The sequence below is a fragment of the Balaenoptera acutorostrata genome, chromosome X (assembly GCF_949987535.1).
Source record: "Balaenoptera acutorostrata chromosome X, mBalAcu1.1, whole genome shotgun sequence".
Classification (NCBI taxonomy): Eukaryota; Metazoa; Chordata; class Mammalia; order Artiodactyla; family Balaenopteridae; genus Balaenoptera; species Balaenoptera acutorostrata.
This window is the reverse complement of record NC_080085.1, coordinates 1,910,377-1,933,784: the sequence shown is the minus strand read 5'-3', so window position 1 is coordinate 1,933,784 and position 23,408 is coordinate 1,910,377. Positions and strand designations below refer to the sequence as shown.

General features: G+C 46.0%; 1 protein-coding gene across 4 annotated transcripts in view; it reads right to left on the bottom strand.

Moving 5' to 3' along the window:
- Positions 1–13,780: 13,780 nt before the first annotated feature.
- The window catches only part of GYG2 (glycogenin 2), a 31,934-nt gene continuing 22,306 nt past the window's right edge, over positions 13,781–23,408 (bottom strand). For 2 of the 4 annotated variants that reach the window (XM_057538389.1, XM_057538390.1), the window contains 3 exons: positions 18,235–18,339; positions 16,970–17,077; positions 13,781–15,587 (listed from right to left, as the gene is read on the bottom strand). In XM_057538389.1, the coding sequence (XP_057394372.1) occupies positions 15,426–15,587; positions 16,970–17,077; positions 18,235–18,339 (375 nt within the window). In that variant the 3' untranslated portion in view covers positions 13,781–15,425. The remainder of the gene's footprint in view (positions 15,588–16,969; positions 17,078–18,234; positions 18,340–23,408) is intronic. The other 2 variants (XM_007173835.2, XM_007173836.2) reach the window with 2 other exon arrangements.

Here is a 23,408-nt window from a genome sequence, read left to right as displayed (position 1 = left end):
AAAGCTATACAGACAAAATCTCACCCAGAAGCCTACACATATACACTCACAAAAAAAGGAAAAGGGGAAAAATTAATATATCCTGCTCCCAAAGTCCACCTCCTGAATTTGGAATGATTCCTGGTCTATTCAGGTATTCCACAGATGCAGGTACATCAAGTTGATGGTGGAGCTTTAATCCGCTGCTCCTGAGGCTGCTGGGAGAGGTTTCCCTTTCTCTTCTTTGTTCGCACAGCTCCTGGGGTTCAGCTTTGGATTTGGACCCGCCTCTGCGTGTAGGTCGCCTGAGGGCGTCTGTTCCCCGCCCAGACAGGACGGGGTTAAAGGAGCCGCTGCTTCGGGGGCTCTGGCTCACCCAGGCGGGGGGAGGGAGCGGTACGGAGGAGGCGGGGCGCGCCTGCAGCGTCAGAGGCGTCGTGACGTTGCAGCAGCCCGAGGCGCGCCGTGCGTTCTCCCGGGGAAGTTGTCCCCGGATTACAGGAGCCTGGCAGTGGCGGGCTGCACAGGCCACCGGGAGGGGCGGTGTGGAGAGTGACCTGTGCTCGCACACAGGCTTCTTGGTGGCGGCGGCATCGGCCTTAGCGTCTCATGCCCGTCTCTGGGGTCCGCGCTAATGGCTGCAGCTCGCGCCCGTCCCTGGAGCTCGTTTAGGCGGCGCTCTGAATCCCCTCTCCTCGCGCACCAGGAAACAAAGAGGTAAAAAAAAGTCTCTTGCCTCTTCGGCAGCTGCAGACCTTTTCCCGGACTCCCTCCCGGCTCGCCGTGGCGCACTAACCCCTTCAGGCTGTGTTCACTCGCCAGCCCCAGTCCTCTCCCTGCGATCCGACCGAAGCCGAGCCTCAGCTCCCAGCCCCGCCCGCCCCGGCGGGGGAGCAGACAAGCCTCTCGGGCTGGTGAGTGCTTCTCGGCACCGATGCTCTGTGCGGGAATCTCTCCGCTTTGCCCTCCGCCCCCCTGTGGCCGCGCTCTCCTCCGCGGCTCCGAAGCTCCCCCCTCCGCCACCCGCCGTCTCCGCCCGCGAAGGGGCTCCTAGTGTGTGGACACCTTTCCTCCTTCACGGCTCCCTCCCGCTGGTGCAGGTCCCGTCCCTATTCTTTTGTCTCTGTTATTTCTTTTTTCTTTTGCCCTCCCCAGGTACGTGGGGATTTTCTTGCCTTTTGGGAGGTCTGACGTCTTCTGCCAGCGTTCAGTGGGTGTTCTGTAGGAGCAGTTCCACGTGTAGATGTACTTCCACTGTATCTGTGGGAAGGAAGGTGGTCTCCGCGTCTTACTCTTCCGCCATCTTGCCCCTCCCAGATTATATATTTTTTTAAAAAATATTGTTTACATTCCCTGTGCTGTACGCTATATCCTTGTAGCTTATTCAAAGGGGATTTCTTGAGCACCTACTATTAATCACATTCTAGATGCCAAGATAGATAACCCTAACCCTTCCCTTACAAGGTTTCTGTTTCTGTAGGAGAGAGAGATGTACTAATAAATAATGAAGATAAAATTAAAATAAGTATTCTCAGTAAAAGGCAGCACCCCGACTATAACCCCAGTTGTGTCCCTACATTCCAGTGGGTCGTGTCAGATTTAGGGTAGAATCACTTTACAATGGTACTTTTTACAAGTCTGACACGGTCCATTGCCTTATTCACGGATCACATCTTTGGGAATTGTTCTACTTGCTGAAATGTATCGTCTGCCCCAAATCAGTCCTCATGGCACTTTGTCAATCATTCCAAGAGCGGCCAAAAAAATTGAGTCTCCGACCCGTGTGCTCCCAGCAAAGGTTGGACAGATCACAGGGAATTCTCGTCACAGATCTCAGACTGTAAACTGGTGTCCCTTTCCTGCTCTATTTAGTGCCACGTTTTTGCATCTGTGTGCTTTTTGTTGATGATTTTGAAATATCCCCCATGCGTGGTGCTGAATACGGTGTCTTGAAACAAGGTTACATATTGATTGACTGATGAAAATACAGTGACTAGAGGCTCCCAGGATCCTAACCCTGTATTTCCCCTAAAGAGCAATGGTTCAGTGTTCACTAATTCAGCGTTCCTGATGACACTGTATAACAGACTGCTGGGAATAATGAGAATAACACTCTGTATGATCCTCTTACTTCTTGGCATGTACCAATACATATATATGTGCAGTTCTGAAGGACAGCCCCACCCAAATGCTCCCCCCTGACCCCTGACCTCTGTGATGGTATGCCACTGCTGTGATTGCGTTGTGTAGCACAGCATGGCTGACCTCTAGGTAGGTAGGGAGATTGTCTGAGTGGGCCTGGCCTAATCCCATGAACCCATAAAAGCAGAGAGCTTTCTCTGGCTGATGGAAGAGAAGTCACACATGTTTGAAACATGAGAAGAACTCAACAAACTGTTGATGCTTTGAAGGTGGAGGGGCCGCATGTGTGAGAAGAAATGCAGGCAGCCCAGAGATGCTGAGGGTGACCCCCTCAATAAGGAAACGGGGACCTCAGTCCTACAACCACAATGAACTGGATTTTTCCAACAACTGAAGGAACTTGGACATGAATCCTTCCTCCCATCCGCCATATACATCCCCAAGATGTCACAGGGACTTCAGTCCTACAACCACAATGAACTGGATTTTTCCAACAACTGAAGGAACTTGGACGTGACTCCTTCCTCCCATCTGCCATACACAGTCCTAAGATGTAAGAGGCTCATATATAGTTGAATCTCATTGTTTCCAGTGGTTGTATCCTACAAAGTTATAGTCTACAAATAACACCTTGATTTTAGATTGTGTGACCCACAAGGGACTACCCAGCCAAGCCTTGCCAGATGTCCCACCTACACAACTGACACTTCATAACTAGGCATTGTTGTAAGCTGCTGAGTTTGTAGTACCTTGTTATGCAGCCCTAGAAGAGGAACGCAAGACCGTTAAAATGTTAACTCCAGGAAAAAGCATTTCTTGAGCGATTTTCTTAGCACGTCTCTCCCTGTTTAAAATTCCCCCCCTGTAATTTATGATCGTTTCATCCCCATATCCGGAGTGCCTAGGGAGTTTGAGCACGTTGCCTTATGCTTGATGATTTCTTGCGTTTCTCCAAGAGCCAGTCTGGGTCCCAACCCGTTGGCGGAGGTCCCTGAGAAATGAAGAATGGCTAAGAGAGGCTGTAAGGAAACAGGTGGGAAGTCAGATGAAGAACCAGGACAGAAGGGAGGTTCCCAGGCCCCGCTCGCATCCATCCATCCAGAAAGAGGAAGGCAGGGGATGAGGGCAGCCCACCGTCCATTTGTATGAAATCCCAGAGCCAGCTCTGCCTCTGAACTCACACCTCCCACCTCCCGCTGATGGAGATGGCTACAAAGACGCGCCGAATGTCACGGGGAGGAGATGTGGGTCCCGCCTGCTGGTGGGGAAGTGACAGTCTCTGGAACTATGGTTGCAACCAATTTGGGGACCTCCAGGCAACCACACTGTGCGTTTATATTGGGTTGGCCAGAAGGTTAGTTCCGTTTTCTTCCGTAAGATGGCTCTAGCGGTGTAGTTCCGTTTTCTTCCGTAAGATGGCTCTAGCGGTGCTCAGTTGTCTTTAAATTCATCTGAAACAATTTTGTTAGATTGTATTGTGACAGCTGTCATATCAGCGTGCATTTTTAAAAAACATCAAAATTGGTGAATTTTTGTGTAGCCATTTTAATACTGAAGATGAAAGAAAAAAGCAGCATGTTCAGATAGACAGGTGACAGGCAGATTGATTTTAAGGTAGTGGCTCACGCAGCTGTGGGGTGTGTCAAGTCTGTACTCTTCAGGGCAGCCTGGCAGGAGCTGGTGTTGCCTTTTCGACTCCAAAGGATGGAGACGCAGGCAGAATGTCTATGCTGTGGTCTGAAGGCAGAATCCCTCCCACTTTGGGAAACCGCCATCTTTTTCTGTTTTAAGTCCTTCAACTGATTGGGTGAGGCCCACCCACACCATGGAGGGCCATCTGCTTACCTCCAAGTCTCCTGATTCCAATGTTCATCTCAAAAAGTACTTTCCAGGTGATATCTAGACTAGCGTTTGACCCCATATCTGACACCTTCGCCTGTCCATGTCGACACCTGAAGTTCATCCTCCCAGAGCCAATTCCATTCTGACACAACGAGAAGATTCACTTGATATCTCAAAAAAGGGGAAGACCGGCACTGGCCCCATTGATGGGAGAAGGGATCTGTGGGCTCCCGTCCGTGCCGTCCTGTGACTGGCTTTAGTATCTGAGGTGTATTCCCATGAACCCCTTGATGTCATAACAAGATCTTGCCAATCGTGCTATTGATAAATCCTCTTTGCTTCTGTTTCTAAAAGTAATACGGGGGCACCAAACAATTAAAAATAGGGGGAAAGGGTAAGAAGACCCTAAAGGCATCTGTAATTCTAATCCCCACACAGAGCCCCCTGAGGACACACACACACACCCCCCCACACACACACACCCTGATTTGACAACAGTGACGTCAAGACTTGCACCACCCAGCATACATTTCTCTCTCTCCTCTTCTTACTGGACATGGGCTGTCGATGAGGATTCCTCAGTGCTGGCACCTGGTCAGGTGTCCAGTGGGCAGGTTCCTCCCTCCCTGACCGACTCCCTGTTTGCATCCAGGCGGAAGGCTCTGGAAGGTCCATTACACGACCCCGCACTTCCACCCCGAGGGCGCAGGAGCCTGCTACGGCCAACGTGTGTGCCCCTGCTCTGGGGACAGCGTGACCCACCACGACCCCCCTCTGCTCTCCGACCTCTCCAGGGACCCTTCCGAGGCCGGGCCCTGCCCCCCGGTGCTGAGCACCTGTACCACACGGTGGTGGCCAGGACGGATGAAGCGGTGCAGGAGCACAGGCGGAGCCTGAGCCCTGAGCCCTCGCAGCGCTCCCTGAGTCACATCGCGTGGGAGCCGTGGCTGCAGCCGTGGTGCGGACCCTTCCCCGTCCGCTCCTGCAGCCGCGACGGAGACCTCGGGGACACTTGAGCTCGCCCCTGCCAGCACGGCTGTCACCAACAGGACAGGGGGCAGCGGGTGTGAGTGAGGTTGCAGAGAAATCGGAACCCTCGTGCACCATTGGGAATGGAAACCAGTGCAGCTGCTGTGGGAAACAGGATGGAGGGTCCTCAGACCGTGAAAACAGGCAACTCCCCTAGGATCCAGCCATCCCACTCCTGGGTATTTATCTGAAGGAGATGAAATCAGGACAGTGAAGACATATCTGCACCCCCATGTCCACTGCAGCCTTATTCACAATAGCCCAGATATGGAGACAACCTAAGTGCCTTATCAATGGATGAGTGGATAAATTAATTAATTAACTAATTTATTTATATATATGTGTGTGTGTGTGTAAAACACACACCCAATGGAATATTATTCGGCTGTAAAAAAGAAGGAAATCTTGCCATTTGCAGCAACATGGATGGACCTTGAGGGTATTATGCTCAGTGAAATAAGTCAGCCAAAGAAAGAAATATTGCATGATCTCACTTATGTGTGGAATCTTAAAAAAAATAATAAAGTTACAGATACAGAGAGCAGATTGCTGGCTGCCACAAACTGCGGGGTGGGCGAAATGGGGAGATATCGGACATACTTCCAGTTATAAGATGGACCAGTTCTGGGCGTCGAATGTACAGCATGGTGACTATAATTAACAGTAATATGGGAATTCCCTGGCATTCCAGTGGTTAGGACTCCGCGCTTCCTGTGCAGGGGGTGTGGGTTCGATCCCTGGTCGGGGAACTAAGATCCCATGTGCTTCAAGGCGTGGCCAAAAAAAAAAAAAAAGATTAAAAAAATGATGTATTTTTTAGTTGAAATTTGCTAAAAGAGTAAATTCATCACACACAAAGAATGCATACGTGTATCAAATCATCACATTGTACACCTTAAATATATACAATGTTACGTATCAATTGTACTTCAATAAACCTGGAAAATAAACTTTAAAAAGGGAAAAGGTCAGCTCCCTTCAAGGGCCAGAACTATGAGACAGGACCCAGGAGTCAGTGACCAGACTGAAAAAAAAAACATCTATAACCTTGGTCCTCACTTAAATTTCCCTTTCTTGAGGAACAAGGCGTGGTCAGAGAATGGGTTTCAGTTTTCTCATCTATGAAACAAGAAGATCCCAGTGGACACCCAATAATGTCCCTCCTGTTTCTCTTCTAAAGCTTGGGGGTTACCATAGTGCCAATGTCCAGTTTTTTTACCCATCGATTTTAAAGCGTCCTTGAAATCTTATTGCTTCCACGAACAACCCCACACAGTGGCAGGCAAAACTGTTCATGCCTACTCTTTTCAGGCAACAGAGGAAAGGTAAAACAGATTTGAGTCTGCTGTTGAAATGCGGATCTCAAATCTTCAACCCCACACATGAGGACCACTGCCCCTGTGTCCTCATTTCTTTGGGTGAAGTTTGGTTTGAGCTGCTAGTAACACACACTAGGAATAAGAATGTTGCAAACAAGAGGGAGGAATGTTATCTCCCAGTTAATCTGAGGGAAGCAACCCAGGACTGGCAGCCTCTTTCTAAGTCCCTGCTTTACCATCCTTCGCTTCATGTTTTCAAAACAGCTGCCGCTGCTCCAGGCAGTACACAGACATCCCAGGCAGCAGGAAGGAGGAAAGGAATGGGAGCAGAAGGGCGTCCCTCCCCGATGAGTCAGTCTCTGAAGGGGATTATCCAGAAGGCTTTTAATGGCCCAATTAAAAGACTTATTTAGCAACAAATGATCAAATGAGCAGACGTATCTGGAGAGAACATTTTAACCCTGGACACAAAGCCAGGCGTAGGAGCCTTCCAACACTTACAGGGCGGGCAGCTTACATTCCTTGAGTGCCTAAGACATGACCAGCGTCTTCTGTAAATCAATTCCAGTGCATGTCGTGCTCACACCCACCCCTCTGGCTTGTCCCTCTCACTAGGCAATGAAGGAGGCATGGTCACACTTTGATTTTAGCCCTGTGACACCCATGTCAGACGTCTGACATCTGGAACCGTTAAGATAATGATTCTGTGCTGTTTCGGGGCCAATAAGCCGTGGTGATTTGTTATGTCCATAAGAGGAAACTAGGACACGCCCCAAATGCATCTGCCCTGGGTGCCCAGCTCCTGCGGGGAGAGTGATGTTAGGACAGTGTGCTTTGTATGTCCCTGTTCAGCTTGACTCTGCACCTGCTCTCGGGATGAATATTCTCCAGTTGCCCTGTAGCTCTGCAGCCTTGAGCCCCGGAATGTCTGGCCCATGAGGAACCCACCCTTCCTGCCTGGATGGGGGGGGGGGGGTCCCTGCTGACCACACCCTGGGGGCATTCCGATGCCCAACACAGGCAGCTTTGTACGACCTCTAGTCATTTCTCGTCTCTTCCTAGACTTTTACGGGACAAAGACCGTCTCCTTTCCCAGCCATCCAGGGAAAGACTCATTCCCCGCACTTCTGGGGACGGAGGGAAACCCACCAGATCAGGTGACAGTAGGAAGGGTGACAGGCTTGAGGTTAAAGTTCATCTCCAGCCAGAATTCCTCAGCCCTGACCTGAGACCTCCCAGCACCCCACACCTCTGTTAGGGGAAAGTCACCTGCTTGATAGCCTTTTAAAGCGATCACACTCCCCTGGCGATTGGGAGCAACTAGGGACAAGAATGAAATATGTTTCTCCTTGTTTTCAAAACTCCCCGCATTCTGCAGCCAGAGAACATGTAGGAAAGAAAAAAAAAAAGTACAGAATAAGTAGACTTTGAAACCCTTCTTCTCTCTGTTTTCTTGTTTAAAAAGCCCAAACTTTCATCCCACCTCTAAAACCAGTGATGCAAACGGGTGTGCTTCCAATTTAGAGGTTCCAGCTGGCTTTGTTGAACATTGTATTTTTTTAACATTTTAAATGTCTGCAGAAAACCTTCTTTGGGGCTTTATTATTTTTTCATCCTTTAGAACTTTCTGATACGCTCCTTGTGAGTTATATTCCATTTTGAGTCAAACCTCTTTCCTCTCATGGAACACGGTCAGCATTATGCAGCTTTTTTGGGTGGGGGCGGCGCTCCGAGGCGTGTGGGATCTTAGTTCCCCGACCAGGGATCGAACCCGCGACCCCTGCAGTGGAAGCGCAGAGTCTTAACCACTGGACCGCCAGGGAAGTCCCTATGCAGCTATCCTTGTGTGTTTCCATGGTAACGTGTTACCAAAGTGATTCTGAGAAAAACACGAGCATTTTCTCAGCAGGTGGGAAGTGGGGAAAGACCCCAGGAGAAGGGTGCTAACCGCAGACCCCAAGTGCAAGGAATCAGCGCTGACCACCAGGAATGTAGTAAGCTGGGGGTGCCGCAGGGCTTGCGGGACCGAGGTGACGGACCCCCGAATCGAACAAACGCGGTCTTTGTCTCCAGGGTGCCTGTGAGCCTGGTTTTTGCGAGCAGGGCGATTTATGATGATCTGGTTAAAAGTTCGCAAGTCTCCCGAGCGCCCCCAGGGCCTGTTTCTTTACTTCGACTTTGCACCTTTACAACTGGCCTAACCGGTTAGGCAGGGCGTTGTAAACAGGTGACCGTGGAGGCGTGACCAGTCGGCCCCCTGTCCCCGCGCCCCCAAGGTCGGCCTGAGCCCCTCGGAAACCTCACTTGCTTTCAGAGCCCTTGCTGCCCCTTCCACGGGCAGGGAAGTGGGGCGCTTTGCACGGGCTGATTCTGACCCCCCGTTACTGGCCTGCTCGCACGTTTCTCTTCCTGCCCCCTCTCCTCCGCCTCTGGGGGCAAAGAATGTCACCTGCCTTCTCAGGAAACAAAGGATGTTGCAGCCCTCGCCTCTGCAGCGGCCCCCGACGGTGGGGATTCAGGATGGAGAACAACAGGATTCTGGCCTTAGAGAGTTAAGGCGCACATCAGAGGAATGATTTCAGTGAGCCCAGACTCTTGCATCTCCCCATACACAGAAAAGCGCTACATTCACGCACTTGAGGTGTCTGGTTTTCTTTAATTAGCAGTCATCTTTTCATGTTCAGCTACCTGGGATTTTTTTTTTTTTTTTTATCTCCTATCTATCCAGGCTCCTCCCGGACCTCTTGGGAACAGTCCCTCAGAGCGATCTGAGAGCCCGTGTCCAGGGCTTCAGTCCTCACAAAGTCCACTGAATAAAGCATAGTTCTCACCTTTTAGGTTGTGCTTTTTTTTCCCCATCAATACCTCTAAAGGAAAGCTTTGCAGGAGTGTATGCTTTGCGGGGTCTCGGGGGGAACCCACTCAAATATCCAAACGAGGGAAATTTCACAGACAGGATAACAAGCCTTTGGCTGGTCCCGAACATCAGCCTATTAAAACACGCAGCGGAGGATTCAGCGGACGGTGTTGACACGATTGGATTTTCAAAATATGCGAAAGGACAAATTTAGCTCCTTATCACGCCAGGCACAGAAATGAGCTCAAAATCCACCAGAGACCCACACAGAAGAGACAAATCGACAAAACTTTCCAAAGAAAACTTAGGAGAAAAATCTTTGCCCTCTTGGGTTAGGAAGGAATTTTCTAGATAAGATAGCAAAAGCCTGATCTGTCTGGGGGGGGGGCGGGGAATTAGAGTTTATCAAATTTCAAAGCACTCATTAAGAAAATGAAAAGATACACTGCAGACTGGGAGAAAATATTCGCAAACGAATGCAACTCAATAAGACGAATGAAAAAAAGAAAAAAAAAGAGTGGATATATGTATATGTATAACTGATTCACTTTGCTGTACACCTGAAACTAACACAACATTGTAAATCAACTATACTCCAATAAAAAAATTTTTTTTAAATAAGACAAATGATCTAATAAATGGGCAAAAGATGTCAACAGATATTTTACTAAAGATGACAGGAATGGCCAATAAGCACATGAAAAGATGCTCAACATCATTACTTGTTAGAGAAATACAAATCAGAACCACAGTGAGATACCACTTCATGCCCATTTGGATGGTTAGAACAACAACAACAAAAAAAAAGACAAGTATTGGTGAGAATATGGAGAAATCAGAACCCTCATCCATTGGTTTGTTTTTGTTTTTTTTTTCCAGGGTGGTTAAAAATATGGGTTTGGAAGCAAGCAGTCTTGGGTGCAAATTCCTAGTTCTGTTTCTTCATCATGATGTCTTTGGGTTCATCACTGAAACTCAAGTTCAGTTGATGCCACTATAGCACGAGACGTATACAGCTGTCAATTTTCTTGTTATAAACTTTCTTACATTGAGATAATTATAGATTCACGTGCAGTTGTAGGAAATAACACCAGAGCTTCTATGTGCCCTTTACTTGTTTCCCCTCAACCATACAGCTCTAGTAATACAGTATGGGAACCAGAATACGGGCATGGATGCGATCCATCAATCTTACTCAGATTTCCTCAATTTTGCTTGTGAGGACACAGGGAGACGACGGCCATCTACACACCCAACAGAGACACCTCAGGAGGAAGCAATCCTACCCACACCTGGATCTCGGACTTCCAGCCTCCAGGACTGGGGGAAATAAATGTCTATTGTTTGAGGGACCTGGTCTGGGGTGCTTTGTTATGGCAGCTCAAGAAGACCCACCCAAGCGTTCTAAGAGTTCTCTATCAAGCTGTATCATTTTGCCTATGAATGTCCAGTGGTCTCAGCACCATTTGTTGAAAAGACCATCCTTTCTCTAAGGCATTGCCTTTGCACTTGGTCAAACCCTTGCCTTCATTTACGGGAAATAGTAGGTGCCCATGCCCAGGGTATTGGAAGATGAAGTAATCAGGGACATCAAATGCTTGGTACACATCTGGTCCCCAATACTGGGCGCTTTCTATACTGGTCTTGGCCCACTACTGAAACCTGGAAGGTCTATAAAAGCTTTTCTGGGGGAGGACACAGTCTTGATGAAGAGCTAAGATCTAGACAGGCTGACAGAGAGTGTGTGTATTAGTTTCCTGGGGTGGTTGTAATAAATGACCACAAGCCAGAGGCTTAAAACACTAGAAGTCCATCGTCCCTCATCCTGGAGACCAGACGTCTGAGGTCAAGGTGTCCCGGGGCTGCGCTCCCTCCAGAGGCTCCAGGGGAGGGTCCTTCCTGCCTCTTCCAGCTTCTGGGCCTCCAGGCGTCCCTGGGCTTGTGGCCGCACCCCTCCCATCTCTGCCTCTGTCTTCACGGGGCTTCTCCTCTGTGTCTGGGTCTCTCCTCTGCTGTCTCTTAGAAGGACACCTATCAGAGCAGATTGCTTTGAAAAGGAAGCAGTACAAGGGTTTCTTCCCAACTTGTTTTCCTACTGTCTTTTCCCAAACTGCCATGGTTATATTTTTACAAATCTCTTGTAGAGGTTCCTGGTTCCTTGAACAGTAAATAATCGAAAAATAGTTCTTGGATGACTTAGTAAAGGACTCATTCCAAGAACTTACAGGAAAAGGCAGGGGGTAAAGAAAAGTCCTTGAGAAACTGCTCTAAAAGGGTATGTCTTTCAACATTTCCTACAAAGCACTTGGCCAGAGAAATATTTTTGTGCCTTTTGTTGATACCAAGGAATGGCCTTCCAGAAAAATTATTTCACGTAACAAGCAGCAACAAGCTGGCAGAGTTAACTAACCCCACCCGGAAATCCGTGCATGTATCATGCAGACTGGGGGTGTCAAGCCCAAAGATGGTGGGGGACCCACCAGAGACCAATGCATGTGATTTTTTTCTTTCTTCCCCAGCTTTATTATCATTGACATGCAAACATGGTGTAAGTTGAAGGTTGCAACGTAATGATTTCATATATTTATGTATGTTTGAAATTCTGTGATCCATTTATTTATTTTTAGGCCACACTGCACGGCATGTGGGATCCTAGTTCCCTGACCAGGGATCCAACCTGCGCCCCCTGCATTGGAAGCTCGGGGTCTTCACCACTGGACCACCAGGGAAGTCCTGATTTTATATGTTTATAAATCTTGCCAAACGGTCACCACCAAGCATGAGCTAACACCTCCACCAGGTCACATAGTTGCCCTTTCTTTTTGGTGATGAGAGCTTTTAAGATCTACTCTCTTAGCGACTTTCGGGTACGTGATACAGTATCGTGAGCTTTCATCACCGCGCTGTACACTAGCACACCCTGTTCCGTTCTCAGTGTCTGTCCCCGTCCCCAAGCTGTGTGTCTACGTGATGTCAAGTCCCATCTTTCTCTCCCCCTTTAGCGGCTTGTTCTGGCGACAGTCCAGTGCGAGGTTTTTAACTTTAAAAAAAATTTAATTGGCATATAGTTGATTTACAATGTTGTGTCAGTTTCTGCTGTACAGCAAAGTGAAGCAGTTATATGTATACGTATGTCACCTCTTCTTGCGATTTCCTTCCCATTTTTTTCCTTTTTTAAATCACACAATTTGATTATTAAACTTGCTGATTCTCTCTGCTCATTATCTTGGTTAACAATCGGTGCTGTCTAGAGACTGTCATACAGAGTGAAGTAAGTCAGAAAGAGAAAAACAAATATCGTATATTAACGCATATACGTGGAACCTAGAAAAATGGTACAGGTGAACCGGTTTGCAGGGTAGAAATAGAAACAAAGATGTAGAGAACAAACGTACGGACACCGAGGCGGGAAAGTGGGGGGTGGGTGGTGGTGGTGTGATGAATTGGGAGATTGGGATTGACATGTACACACTGATGTGTATAAAACAGATAATAAGAACCTGCTGTATAAAATAAATAAATTTCAAAAAAAAAAAAAAACCCGAACAAAAAATATTCCAATTTTGTTTCTTAGGATGATGGAAAGAGTTGGTATATAAGACATTAGTGGTATGTAAGACATTACCTTAAGGCACTAAGGTAAAAATGGTGTGGTACTCCGAAGGGCAGAGATCTATGAAATCGGGAAGGAGAATTGGTCTACTTTTCCTAATTCAGGTGTGGTGGCTAAAAGAAACCCCATTTTAGTTCAAGTTGTTTGCATTTCCACACCAAAACTCATTAGCATTAGGATAACTCATGTGCATTCAAGCACCAGGATTTGACCAAGTGACTTTGAATAACAAAAATACTTGCTGTGTTCCTGTAAATCTACACACCTTAATCCAGCTGGCCAGGTCAATACACCTGGAAATGCTTTTTCTTCACCTGCCATTTCATCCTGCCCCAAAATAACTGGATAATATTTCTAGAACAATTAAATGTGTTTTTTTTGAAAAACTCCTATGTACCAAAATATTAGTGATAGTATAGGTCAAATCACATCTCTCAAGGATTCAACTTATGTAATTCTGCAGTCCTGACATTACACAGCACGGATTGTGGCATTGGCATTCTTCAGGAAATAACATCGTATTACACCTCTTGGATGGATATTATTTAGACGTCATTAAAATGTTCTTATAGGTTCTTGTATGTTCTCATGTATTGATTTAGCACATGTCAGAGTGCCTGCCATTTGGAGAGAACTCAAAAAACCATGTGATGGGCAGATAGATGGATGATGGATGGATGGATGGATGAAAGGATGGATGGATGGACAAAGGGATGGATAGATGATGGATGTTTGATGGATAGGTGGATGGATGGATGGGTGAAAGGATGGATGGGTGAAATTGAGAAGTCAATGCTAGGAAAGTGGGCAGCATGCCTAGAGAGAACTTATGAGATTTCCGAGGCTAAGAAGTAAACAGTTCTAGTCATTTTACTGCTACTATCAATTCTGAAAAAACCCATTTGGTTATTTAAATTTACGGCAGGACGAAGGCGTCACATTCCTGTGTTATTCCAATGGCTCAGAACACACCCCAACACACATCAGGAGGAGACCCCATTGCTGTCTTAAAATTTTAATTGCAGGGTGCTAGCCTTTGTCCAAACGCGAGGACAGACCCTAGAATGCACAACAGAAGTCCATTTTAAGCGTACACTTTAAGCCAACGAGCAATCGACCATAGGCACTGGAGAATCCTCTTCTCCGGAGAAGCTGGACCGGACTCAGATGTTCATCTTCTGGAATCCTCCTCTCACGGATGCCAGCCTCAGGCTTCCGTTTCTTCTAGCCCAACACCATGGCACAGAGCACAGACGTTCTTCCCCCAACACGAAGTTACGGGATAACTCTAATGGTGGGTGACCACCCCATCCAACCCACCCTAGGACTACGTCCCCATGGCTATTTCCAAGCAGCCCCTGAAGCATCGTATGTGTGAAACCAACCAAGACTACCGATCATTCACCCATAGATAAAAAGAAACCACCCCTCCATAGCTCACACCTCACACAAGTGAATGCCACAACGAACCCCAGAAGCCCACCCAGATCTCAGATGGATTTGAACACAACCCTCTCAAGCTTCTTCCAAACCTGTGTCTAATGAACTCATGATTTCCAATTGCACATGTGTGATAAACCATTCAAACATTTAAAAACTGCATTTCCTTCTCTTCAGTATAGCGACTGACATCCAGCTTTAATTATCCTATGGTGGCAACCAACAATGACCCTGGGAGAAGCTCCAACATACGGCATTCATTTCCAGATGCTTCTGGAGGTGAGGCTTTCTCATGGGATAAAGTGTCTAGTGTCATCAAACGGAGAACTGTCCCGAAAGAACTGAGCTGACATGGCTTGGAGAGCACAGTAAGTCCATACTGTGAAGTGAGGTAGCGTGACCCAGCGAAGGGCAGCCCGGCGTCCTGGACCGCACACGGGTTCGCCTCGGAACAAACAGCCTCAACCAGATCCAGTTACGGTGAGCGCATGGCCACCAGACACCCCTCAGTGAAAACCCTTGGTTCTTCTACACCAGTAGGTCAACCAGTTTGGAAGAGGTCACCTCTCCCAAGCCAGCTGGAATCTTCCTTCCAAATCTCTCTGACACATCTCCACGGGGCATCCGTCAGCGCACTTGGAAGTCCTCTTGGGTATTTTTGCCGAAGAGGAACCACAGCTGTGGTGTTTCTCAGCCATGCTCGGAAACGTCCACACTGGAGTCACGCTCAAGACATCCGAACCTTTGCTTAGTCTTCACGGAAAGGACACTTCATTCTGCAAAGTCCCAGGGCACTCAATGAAGGTTCCCAGGGCACTCAATACCGCTCCTCGTGTTATGAGCTCTGCAATGCCAGAAGCTCTGCAATGACATCTAACCCTATGTAGCATGGACACGGCAGCACCTTTCCAGGACAGAATCCTGAGCTCCTTCAAGCAAGACCAGAGACCCAGGGTTGACCAGAAGGTTATTCCTGTTCCCTTTTGCTGACAAGGTGTAAAGGAGATGCAACCTCCTGGGGAACCCCTAGGAGGCATGGGTAGCTGGGGTCACACAGGCCTTTGAGCTGGCTTTTGGATGGACCACGTGACTGATATGAGGCACTCAAGCTGGTCAACCATAAAGGGAGGCACATTGAAGAGTCTTTCCCTTGGAAAGGACTCGAGATGTTCACGGAACAGGACCATCCAATGCAATGGTACCGTCACTGCAGGAAGCGGTCCAGCTTCTCCTGAATCCGGACAAACGCATCCTTCCCCAGGTAATCGATGCATCCCTCCTCCCACTTCCTCCGTTCCTCCTCAGGACTCAGTGCCTTGACCTTTTCTTCGAGGGAAATCTCGGAGACGGAGATGGCCAGGTCCACCTAGGGAAGACAAGCCCACAGGAGATGGTGTTAGAAAAACTGTTGTCAGAGAGTGAAAGCCGGCCCGGGCATCCACCTGGCGGAGCAATCGGTTCCACAGACAAACCTCACCACGTCTCAGGGAGATGCTGACAGCTCCCACTTTGCTTTTGAACAAACCACATGCTGAATTCAACATAACCTTCTTACAAGAAGATGCTTTGTTGGCCTGACTTTCCTGAAATTTTATACTTTATCATTGTACTTGTGTCCACTTGTTCCTAAGACTTGTTTTAATGTCTAGCCACTAAACCCTTTCACACACACTTATATGATCATCTTAATCTTTCCACCCACCAAAAAAAGGTTCTGTATCTGCTATCATTAAAATGGATAACCAACAAGGACCTACTGTAGAGCACAGGGAACTCTACTCACTATCTTATAATAACCTATAATGGAAAAGAACCTTAAAAAAAGAGAAAAAAATATATATATATAATCATTTTGCTGTACACCTGAAACTAACACGACATTGTAAATCAACTATACTTCAATTAAAAAATAAATTCAAAAAAAGAGAGACCCCAGAGAGCTCCCTCACCCCTTCCTCCAAGTGAGGAACCAGCAACAAGACACCCTCTGTGAGCCAGGAAGTGGGCTCTCACCAGACACCAAGGTCCAGCCTCCAGAACTGCTAGAAATACATTTCTTATTATTCATAAGCCACCCAGACTATGGTGTTTTTGTTACGGCAGCCTCAACAGACAAAAACACAATACAAAAAATCAATACGAATTTTCATCCTACACCCAACACTCAGCTCTAGAGCTGTATTTGCTCTAAAAGACCAAAAGGTGTTATTAGATCATGGTTAGAGAGAAATGAGCCTTCATTAAAAGCATCATCGCAGAGCCTGAAGTTTAAGACCAGAACATCTGTAAGAGGAAGAGTCAGGAAGAAAGCATCTTTCATTTCCTTCTTCAAGAAGAAATCAACGCATGCTCGATTTGGATCGAAAGGATCCCCCCACCACCACCACCAAATTTCCCAGCTTTTATGTTCGTCTTTTTAGACAACGTGCATGAACTTCCAAGCTCACTTTGCAGGAAAACACAGCACAGCCCCATAACTTCAATTAACTTTTGCAGAACAGCTTTTGAAGAGAGAACGGGCGTGATTATCAGAGCAGAGGACAGGAAAGAGGGTGGACCGACCCCCGCGGGCAAACGCCAGAGAGAAGACAAAACGGGTCTGAGGCAGCAGGAGAAGCAGGTGGACCCTTCTCTCCACAAGCGAGGCTGGAAATGGGGGTAACGCCAGCGCGTGTACACAGCCGGCCCCTGAGTTAGCGCCCAGCGTCCATCAGAAGAGCTGGACAAGGCAAACAATGAGGACACCACCTCCAAAGCATCCTGGAGACTGGGGTCCTTGGTGACATCCACAGGTGGCTCCCGGCTTGGCTCCAAGGCTTCCTCAGATGGGCCACCTTCCGTGCTCTCCACGGGCTGCTAGAAACATAACCGTTCCATCGTTAGTCTGCAGGGGGCTTCACAGGACCGCAGTCTTAACCAAAATGACAGAGAACTCTTTTTCCTGGGAAAATAAGACCAAACGAATGGGTTGTCCTAAATAAATCAGCCATTTACTGTGCTTTGCCACTCTGAACTTTTCCCCAGCTTTTTCTTGCACAAGATGAGGTGCTGACATTTGTCACACGATGTAAAGGTTAACTTTTCAAATTAGGAGACTGGGATTGACACATACACGCTGCTATATATAAACTAGATAACTAATAAGGACCTACCGTAGAGCACAGGGAACTCTACTCAATACTCTGTAATGACCTATATGGGAAAAGAATCTAAAAAAGAGCGGATCTATGTATATGTACAACTGATTCGCTTTGCTGTACAGCTGAAACTAACACAACATTGTAAATCAACTCTACTCCAGTAAAAGTTTTAAAACAGCAGCAAAAAAACTTTTCAGAGAGGGATACAATTAGTTTAGACCAAATGTCTACGGAAGCATTTGACTAAGACGGTCTGTCAGCGAGATTAAGAGTCTGTCTGGGTTTAATCTTCTGAGGGTGCTTGGGAACAAAAGCCCAGATTCATGCGGGTAAATTTAGGGGGGGGAAAAAAAAAAGGTAAAGCCATAATCCTTGAATAGTGACGTGAAACACGGGTGCTAAGTTGTCCCGAAAACTTAACAAAAATTAAGGAAGACATATAGGCCATTTTGATGTTGCATCTTTTTCTTTTCTGAGTCTTCCTAAAGCAAGATATAAGAGAATGACCAAAGGACCAACACAAAACTCAGTGATGGAGGAGGGGAAAAAAATATGAATAGACAACCAGGTCTCCTATCCACCTGGAAAATAAAGAGACTCATCACAACAGAAAAACCATTTAGAAAGGTCACGGGATGGCAAAGAAGCCCATGGGGCATCTCCTTTGGTGGTCGACGGACAGGCATGCAGAGACACGGCCATGTTTAAGAAGTAGAAGTAGGGAATTCCCTGGTGGTCCAGTGGTTAAGACCCTGAACTTCCAAGGCAGGGGGTGCGGACTCGATCCCTAGTCGGGGAACTAGGTAAGATCCCATATGCTGTGCAGTACAGAAAAAGAAAAAAGAAGAAGAAAGAAACAGAAGTGAGTTATACCGAGCTGGTTTGGGTCTCTGTGAAGTCTGCGAATTGGGCGGAGGGTGGTGACAACGGGCCACACATCACTCCAGCGGAAGTCTCCATTTCCGGCCAACCTATCATCTAAGAAAAAAGAGCAAACGCCAAGTTAGGACAACCCTTCATTCAAATAACTACAAACACCCAACTGATGCTTTTCTGCCTCCAAATATGGCAAATATGGCTCAGAGGAACTCGCCAATGCCTGTGTCTGCTGCTTCGTCTTGGCTCCTCGCATTTCTAAGCAGGACCACGTGATGAATTCTCACCCACGGCGTTGAGGAGATGTGACGCGAGTCCCCCCCAGACTGGGTGCTGAGGTGGGGGACACGTTTCCTACCCTCTGTCCCCACAGGTCAGGTGAAGAGCAATGTCCCTCCGCAGACAACCTCTTCCAATTTCAGCCGGAATTCCACAGGAAAACGAAACCCTACGGAAAACCATTTGAGCGACTATTTTCTCGGCTCTCCCAAGGGTGGTACGTAGCAAAGACCGTCCCAGATGCACAGGACACAACTTAATGCATTACGGGCGACGGATGGCTTCCTCATGGGGGCCTAATCGTTTCTTACAGAGCCACCGCGGACAAGGGCTTCCTTAGATGGGGATGGAGGAGGCCAAGGGGAGGAACCCTGGATCCCTGGAAGACGGCACGGAGCACAGCGCATCGTGACCACTCGGCTGAGCGTGACACACACCAGAAATACACTTGTATGTATTTGGGGGGCTATTTATTACAGTAGCTCGCCCACCCTGATGAATTCAGGGTCGGGGGCCAAGGCCGTGCCCCCAGGCTGGAGCCCATTCAAGTCCAAAGGCTCCAGCAATGTAACTAACGAGTGTCGGCCACAGAGAAGAGAACGTGGACACACCTGCCCATCCTCACGGCAAACACACGGCAGGAATCGTGTCGTGGGCTGGGCTGACCCCGACTGCGGCGGTCAGACAGAGCTAAACAAGTCTCCATCCTGGGAAGGGAGATTCTCCAGCCACTGCCCCAGAGATTTTGAGTGAGTTGACCTGCCGTGAAGGCTGGCAACTCATACTCCCGGCTCCCAAATCTCTGGTACCAGCTTTCCCGTTTTGGAGAAAGGGCAGGTCATCCCTGTGTTAACTGAGGCACCTATGTATGCGTCCAAGGGATATTCACAGAGAGCGAAGTAGGAAGACCAAAGAGTGGGCCACCCTCATGCAGCTTACTGTCTAAGGAGAGAGATGAACGTTCCACAAATAACAACTATAAGATGACAATCCTGTAAAATTCTGCAAAGGAAAACGACAGAGGATCAAGGGCAGGTTTATCAAGGTCAGACTGACCTCGTCAGGAGGGGTAAGGACCCCTGAAGGAGTGACATCTGGAACGAAGTTTGAAAGATGAGCAGGAGATGTGGTGAGAAAGAGACAATGGTGAGAAAAGCAGGACAGCACGCACGTGCAAATGTCCTGAGGCAGAGGTAAAGGAGGACATTAGGAAACTGAAGTAAGTTGGCAGTAAAAAGTGCACAAAAGTACATTTTTGGTGAAATTCAGTAAAAACTTTTTTAATGCAGAAGATAACAGTGTATTCATAAAGCTGCTCTTTTTTAGTTTTGCTTTTTCTATCTCATCAACTTGAAAGTGAAAATTAAAATACAGGCTCATAAAAAAGAACAAAATCATGCCATTTGCAGCAACATGGATGGACCTAGAGATGATCATACTAAGTGAAGTCAGACAGAGAAAGACAAATATCGCATGATATCACTTATATGTGGAATCTACAATTTGACACTAATGAACTTATCTACAAAACAGAAACAGGGTCACAGATATAGAGAACAGACTGGTGGTTGCCAAGGTTGGGGGGGGAGGGATTGATCAGGAGATGCAAACTATTATATATATAGGATGGATAAATGACAAGGTCCTACTGTAGAGCACAGGGAACTATATTCAATATCCTGTGATAAACCATCATGGAAAAGAATATGAAAAAGTATAGATACATGTATAACAATCACTTGGCTGTACAGCAGAAATTAACACAATGCTGGAAATCAACTATGCTTCAATAAAATATTAAAAAAATAAATAAAAGCAAAAAATATGGGTTCATTCTTCCTGATGTTGATTATGTACGTGAAAGCCAAAAATAAAATTAAGTTCTAATAGTTACAGTAGAAAATAAAATGATAACTTTATCCAAAACATGAAAGGCCAGGATAATAACAGCTCCTTTTTATTAGGTGTTCAACACTGCTTCCTAAATTATACTCATAAACTTGTTATGCATTATTCCTTTTAATCTCACAACAACCCTATGACGTAGAGAGCTTGATCCCTTCTCTTACTGAGGAAAAGCTGAACTTTCAGACAGAGGTACTTGTTAAACATGCCAGATGTAGCAAGTGAGAGAGGGGGGATTTGAATTCACACCTCTCTGACCACCAAGCCCTCTATGAGCCCTATTCGATCCACATCATTAATGCAGATATCCTAAGTCTCCCCGGTGTACAAAACACCATAACAACCATTAGGGAGAAAAAAATGACGAATGAGATAATTGCACTATCTACAAATAATAAATACCATAAAAATAAATAATTTCCTTATCCAATCAGGGTTGGGTAGTGGAATTTTCTAGTTTGAATCCTAACACCCATTAAAAAAAAAATCTGGATAAATTACTTACTGTCTCTGAAACTCAAGTTCTTTAATCATACACAGCACAGACATTTGATGTAACGGACAAACGAAGCAGTTAGCCTGGCAAACGGTTAAGTGCCAAAAGATTTGAGTAATCTCAGAAAGATTAGTTGAACTGGATTAGGGAAAATGTCAATTCTGTCAGCTTAATTTCTCGCAAGAAAGAACACATAAATAAATTCCACGTGGACCATCATGAAATTTTATCCTTCCTTGGAAGAGATTTAACTCAGGATTATTTATTTGATAAGAAAGGATGAACTAATAATACAACTTTTCTGTTCGTCTTCTGCAGATGTGTTAGACTCTTACAAATTTAAGCAGGAAGAGAAGTTATGTCAACTCATGCTAACATTTCTGAACAAGACCCCTAGACGTAGATACAAATTTCTGAACAAGACCCCTAGACATAGATGCAAACTACTATATATAAAATAGGTAAACAACAAGGATTTACTGTATAGCAGAGGGAACTATATTCAATATCTTGTAATAAGCTATAATGGAAAAAAATATGAAAAAGAATATATATATATGTACATATATATGTTTAATTGCTGTACACTTGAAACTAACACAACATTGTAAATCAACTATACTTCAATAAAACAAAGAGAAAAAAAAAACAATGAACGTTAACAACTAAAATATAAACTGAAACAGTAATAATAAATATTCCCCTTACTCTTCCTAGCCACAAATAGGGACGTCTTTCTTCACATGTGCAGAAAGCCAGGAGAGAATCCAAAGACAAGAATTTCATAAGATGATGGTGCAATGCCAGCCTTTCAGCCAATGGTTGGCAGGCTTATGAACACACCTACGTAAAATGTGACTTTTGCAAATGGCATTTATTTTTCTCCTTAGATGATCAGTATTTCACTGATGCATACCCCCAACTAGCTGCTGGAAGCTTGGGTCACCTTGAAAAGAGAGACTCTCAGATTGGAAACAATTCAGAGGATTCTTAGGTCAAAGAAGACAGAGCAGCTGAAGGGTGGAAAGTAGCTTGAGAATCAAATGACTCTCAGCCCAGAAAGATGAAAGCAGAAAGAGAACATCATACAGCCAGACTGCGCAGGGAATCGAACGCCAACAGATAGATACAGAATGCTCACATACACGACCCGAGCAGATAAATTTAGAACAAATAACGAAGACACACTCCTTTGCATCACGGGCGATCATCTTGTGAAAGTTATGACTGAAAGAGGTGGTGAAAACTAAAAAATGTAAATATACAAATCTATTCAAGAACCGAAGAGGGATTTTTCCACTTTCATCAATGGGTGAAGCTACTTGTCTCCCAGTAAACCCCCTGCCAAAAGCAACTTAAAATTCTAGACCAACAAGAGGGACACTCTAAACACAAGCTTTCATTTAGGACTCCACTGAAAAGAGAACCAGAAAAAGACCAACCCTCACAAACACCAAAACCCAATTTCACTCCAACTCAACCTCTAATAGCATGTGGGCAAACCATCTCTATGAAGACTTCCTGCTGAAAAAAGAAAAACAACACATAAGAAATGTTCTCTGGATGATACTGTGATTCAGAGCCTCAGAGGATCCCTGCCATTTTTCCATACACAATGTCTTGCAGTCAATCAAAAATTAACCGGCATGCAGCGAGACAAGACCAAAGGAGTGAAAATCAAGAGAAAACAAAATCAAAGCACAAAATCAGATCCACGTGAAATGCAGATGTATGATGGATGGCACATAGACTGTAACGGAATGTGGAAAATACTTTAAATGATGGGACAAGTTGGAGAGTTTCAAGGGAGTACTGAAAACCCCCTCGTAAACATTTGGCGTTTATGTGGACTAAAAACACGATAATTGAAATAAAGCGTGCAGGATGTGGGTTTAACAGCTGATTAGACACAGCCAAAGAGAAGACTGGTTACCTGGAAAATAGGCCAGTAGACGGAAGCATGGGAAGACAGATGGGAGAAGTGTGTCACAGATACATGGGATGTGATGAAATTCCTACTGTAGATGTCACTGGAATCACAGAAAGATAGGGAAGTGGGAGGAGGAGAGAGACAGAGACAGAGAAAGAATGGGCAAGAGGAATACAGTTTCAGGAAGTGCTACAAACCCAAATAGGGTAAATTCAAATGATAATAAATAAGTCATTATGATAAAAACCAGAGCCTAATAGAAAGATGTTAAAAGCAGCCAGACCAAAAAGACATATGACCTTCAAATGTATAAACATAAGACTGGAAGATGAATTCTTGGAGAAATAATGGAAGTCAGAAGATTTTGAAAAGTCTTCCGAGTGTCATTGTAAGGTAACTGCCAGGTAGGAATTGAATACCCTTGATGGGAATGTAAATTGGTGCAGCCACTACGGAGAAGAGGATGGAGATTCCTTAAAAAACTAAAGAGTTACCATATGATCCAGCAATTCCACTCCTGGGCATGTATCTGGAAAAGATGAAAACTCTAATTTGAAAAGA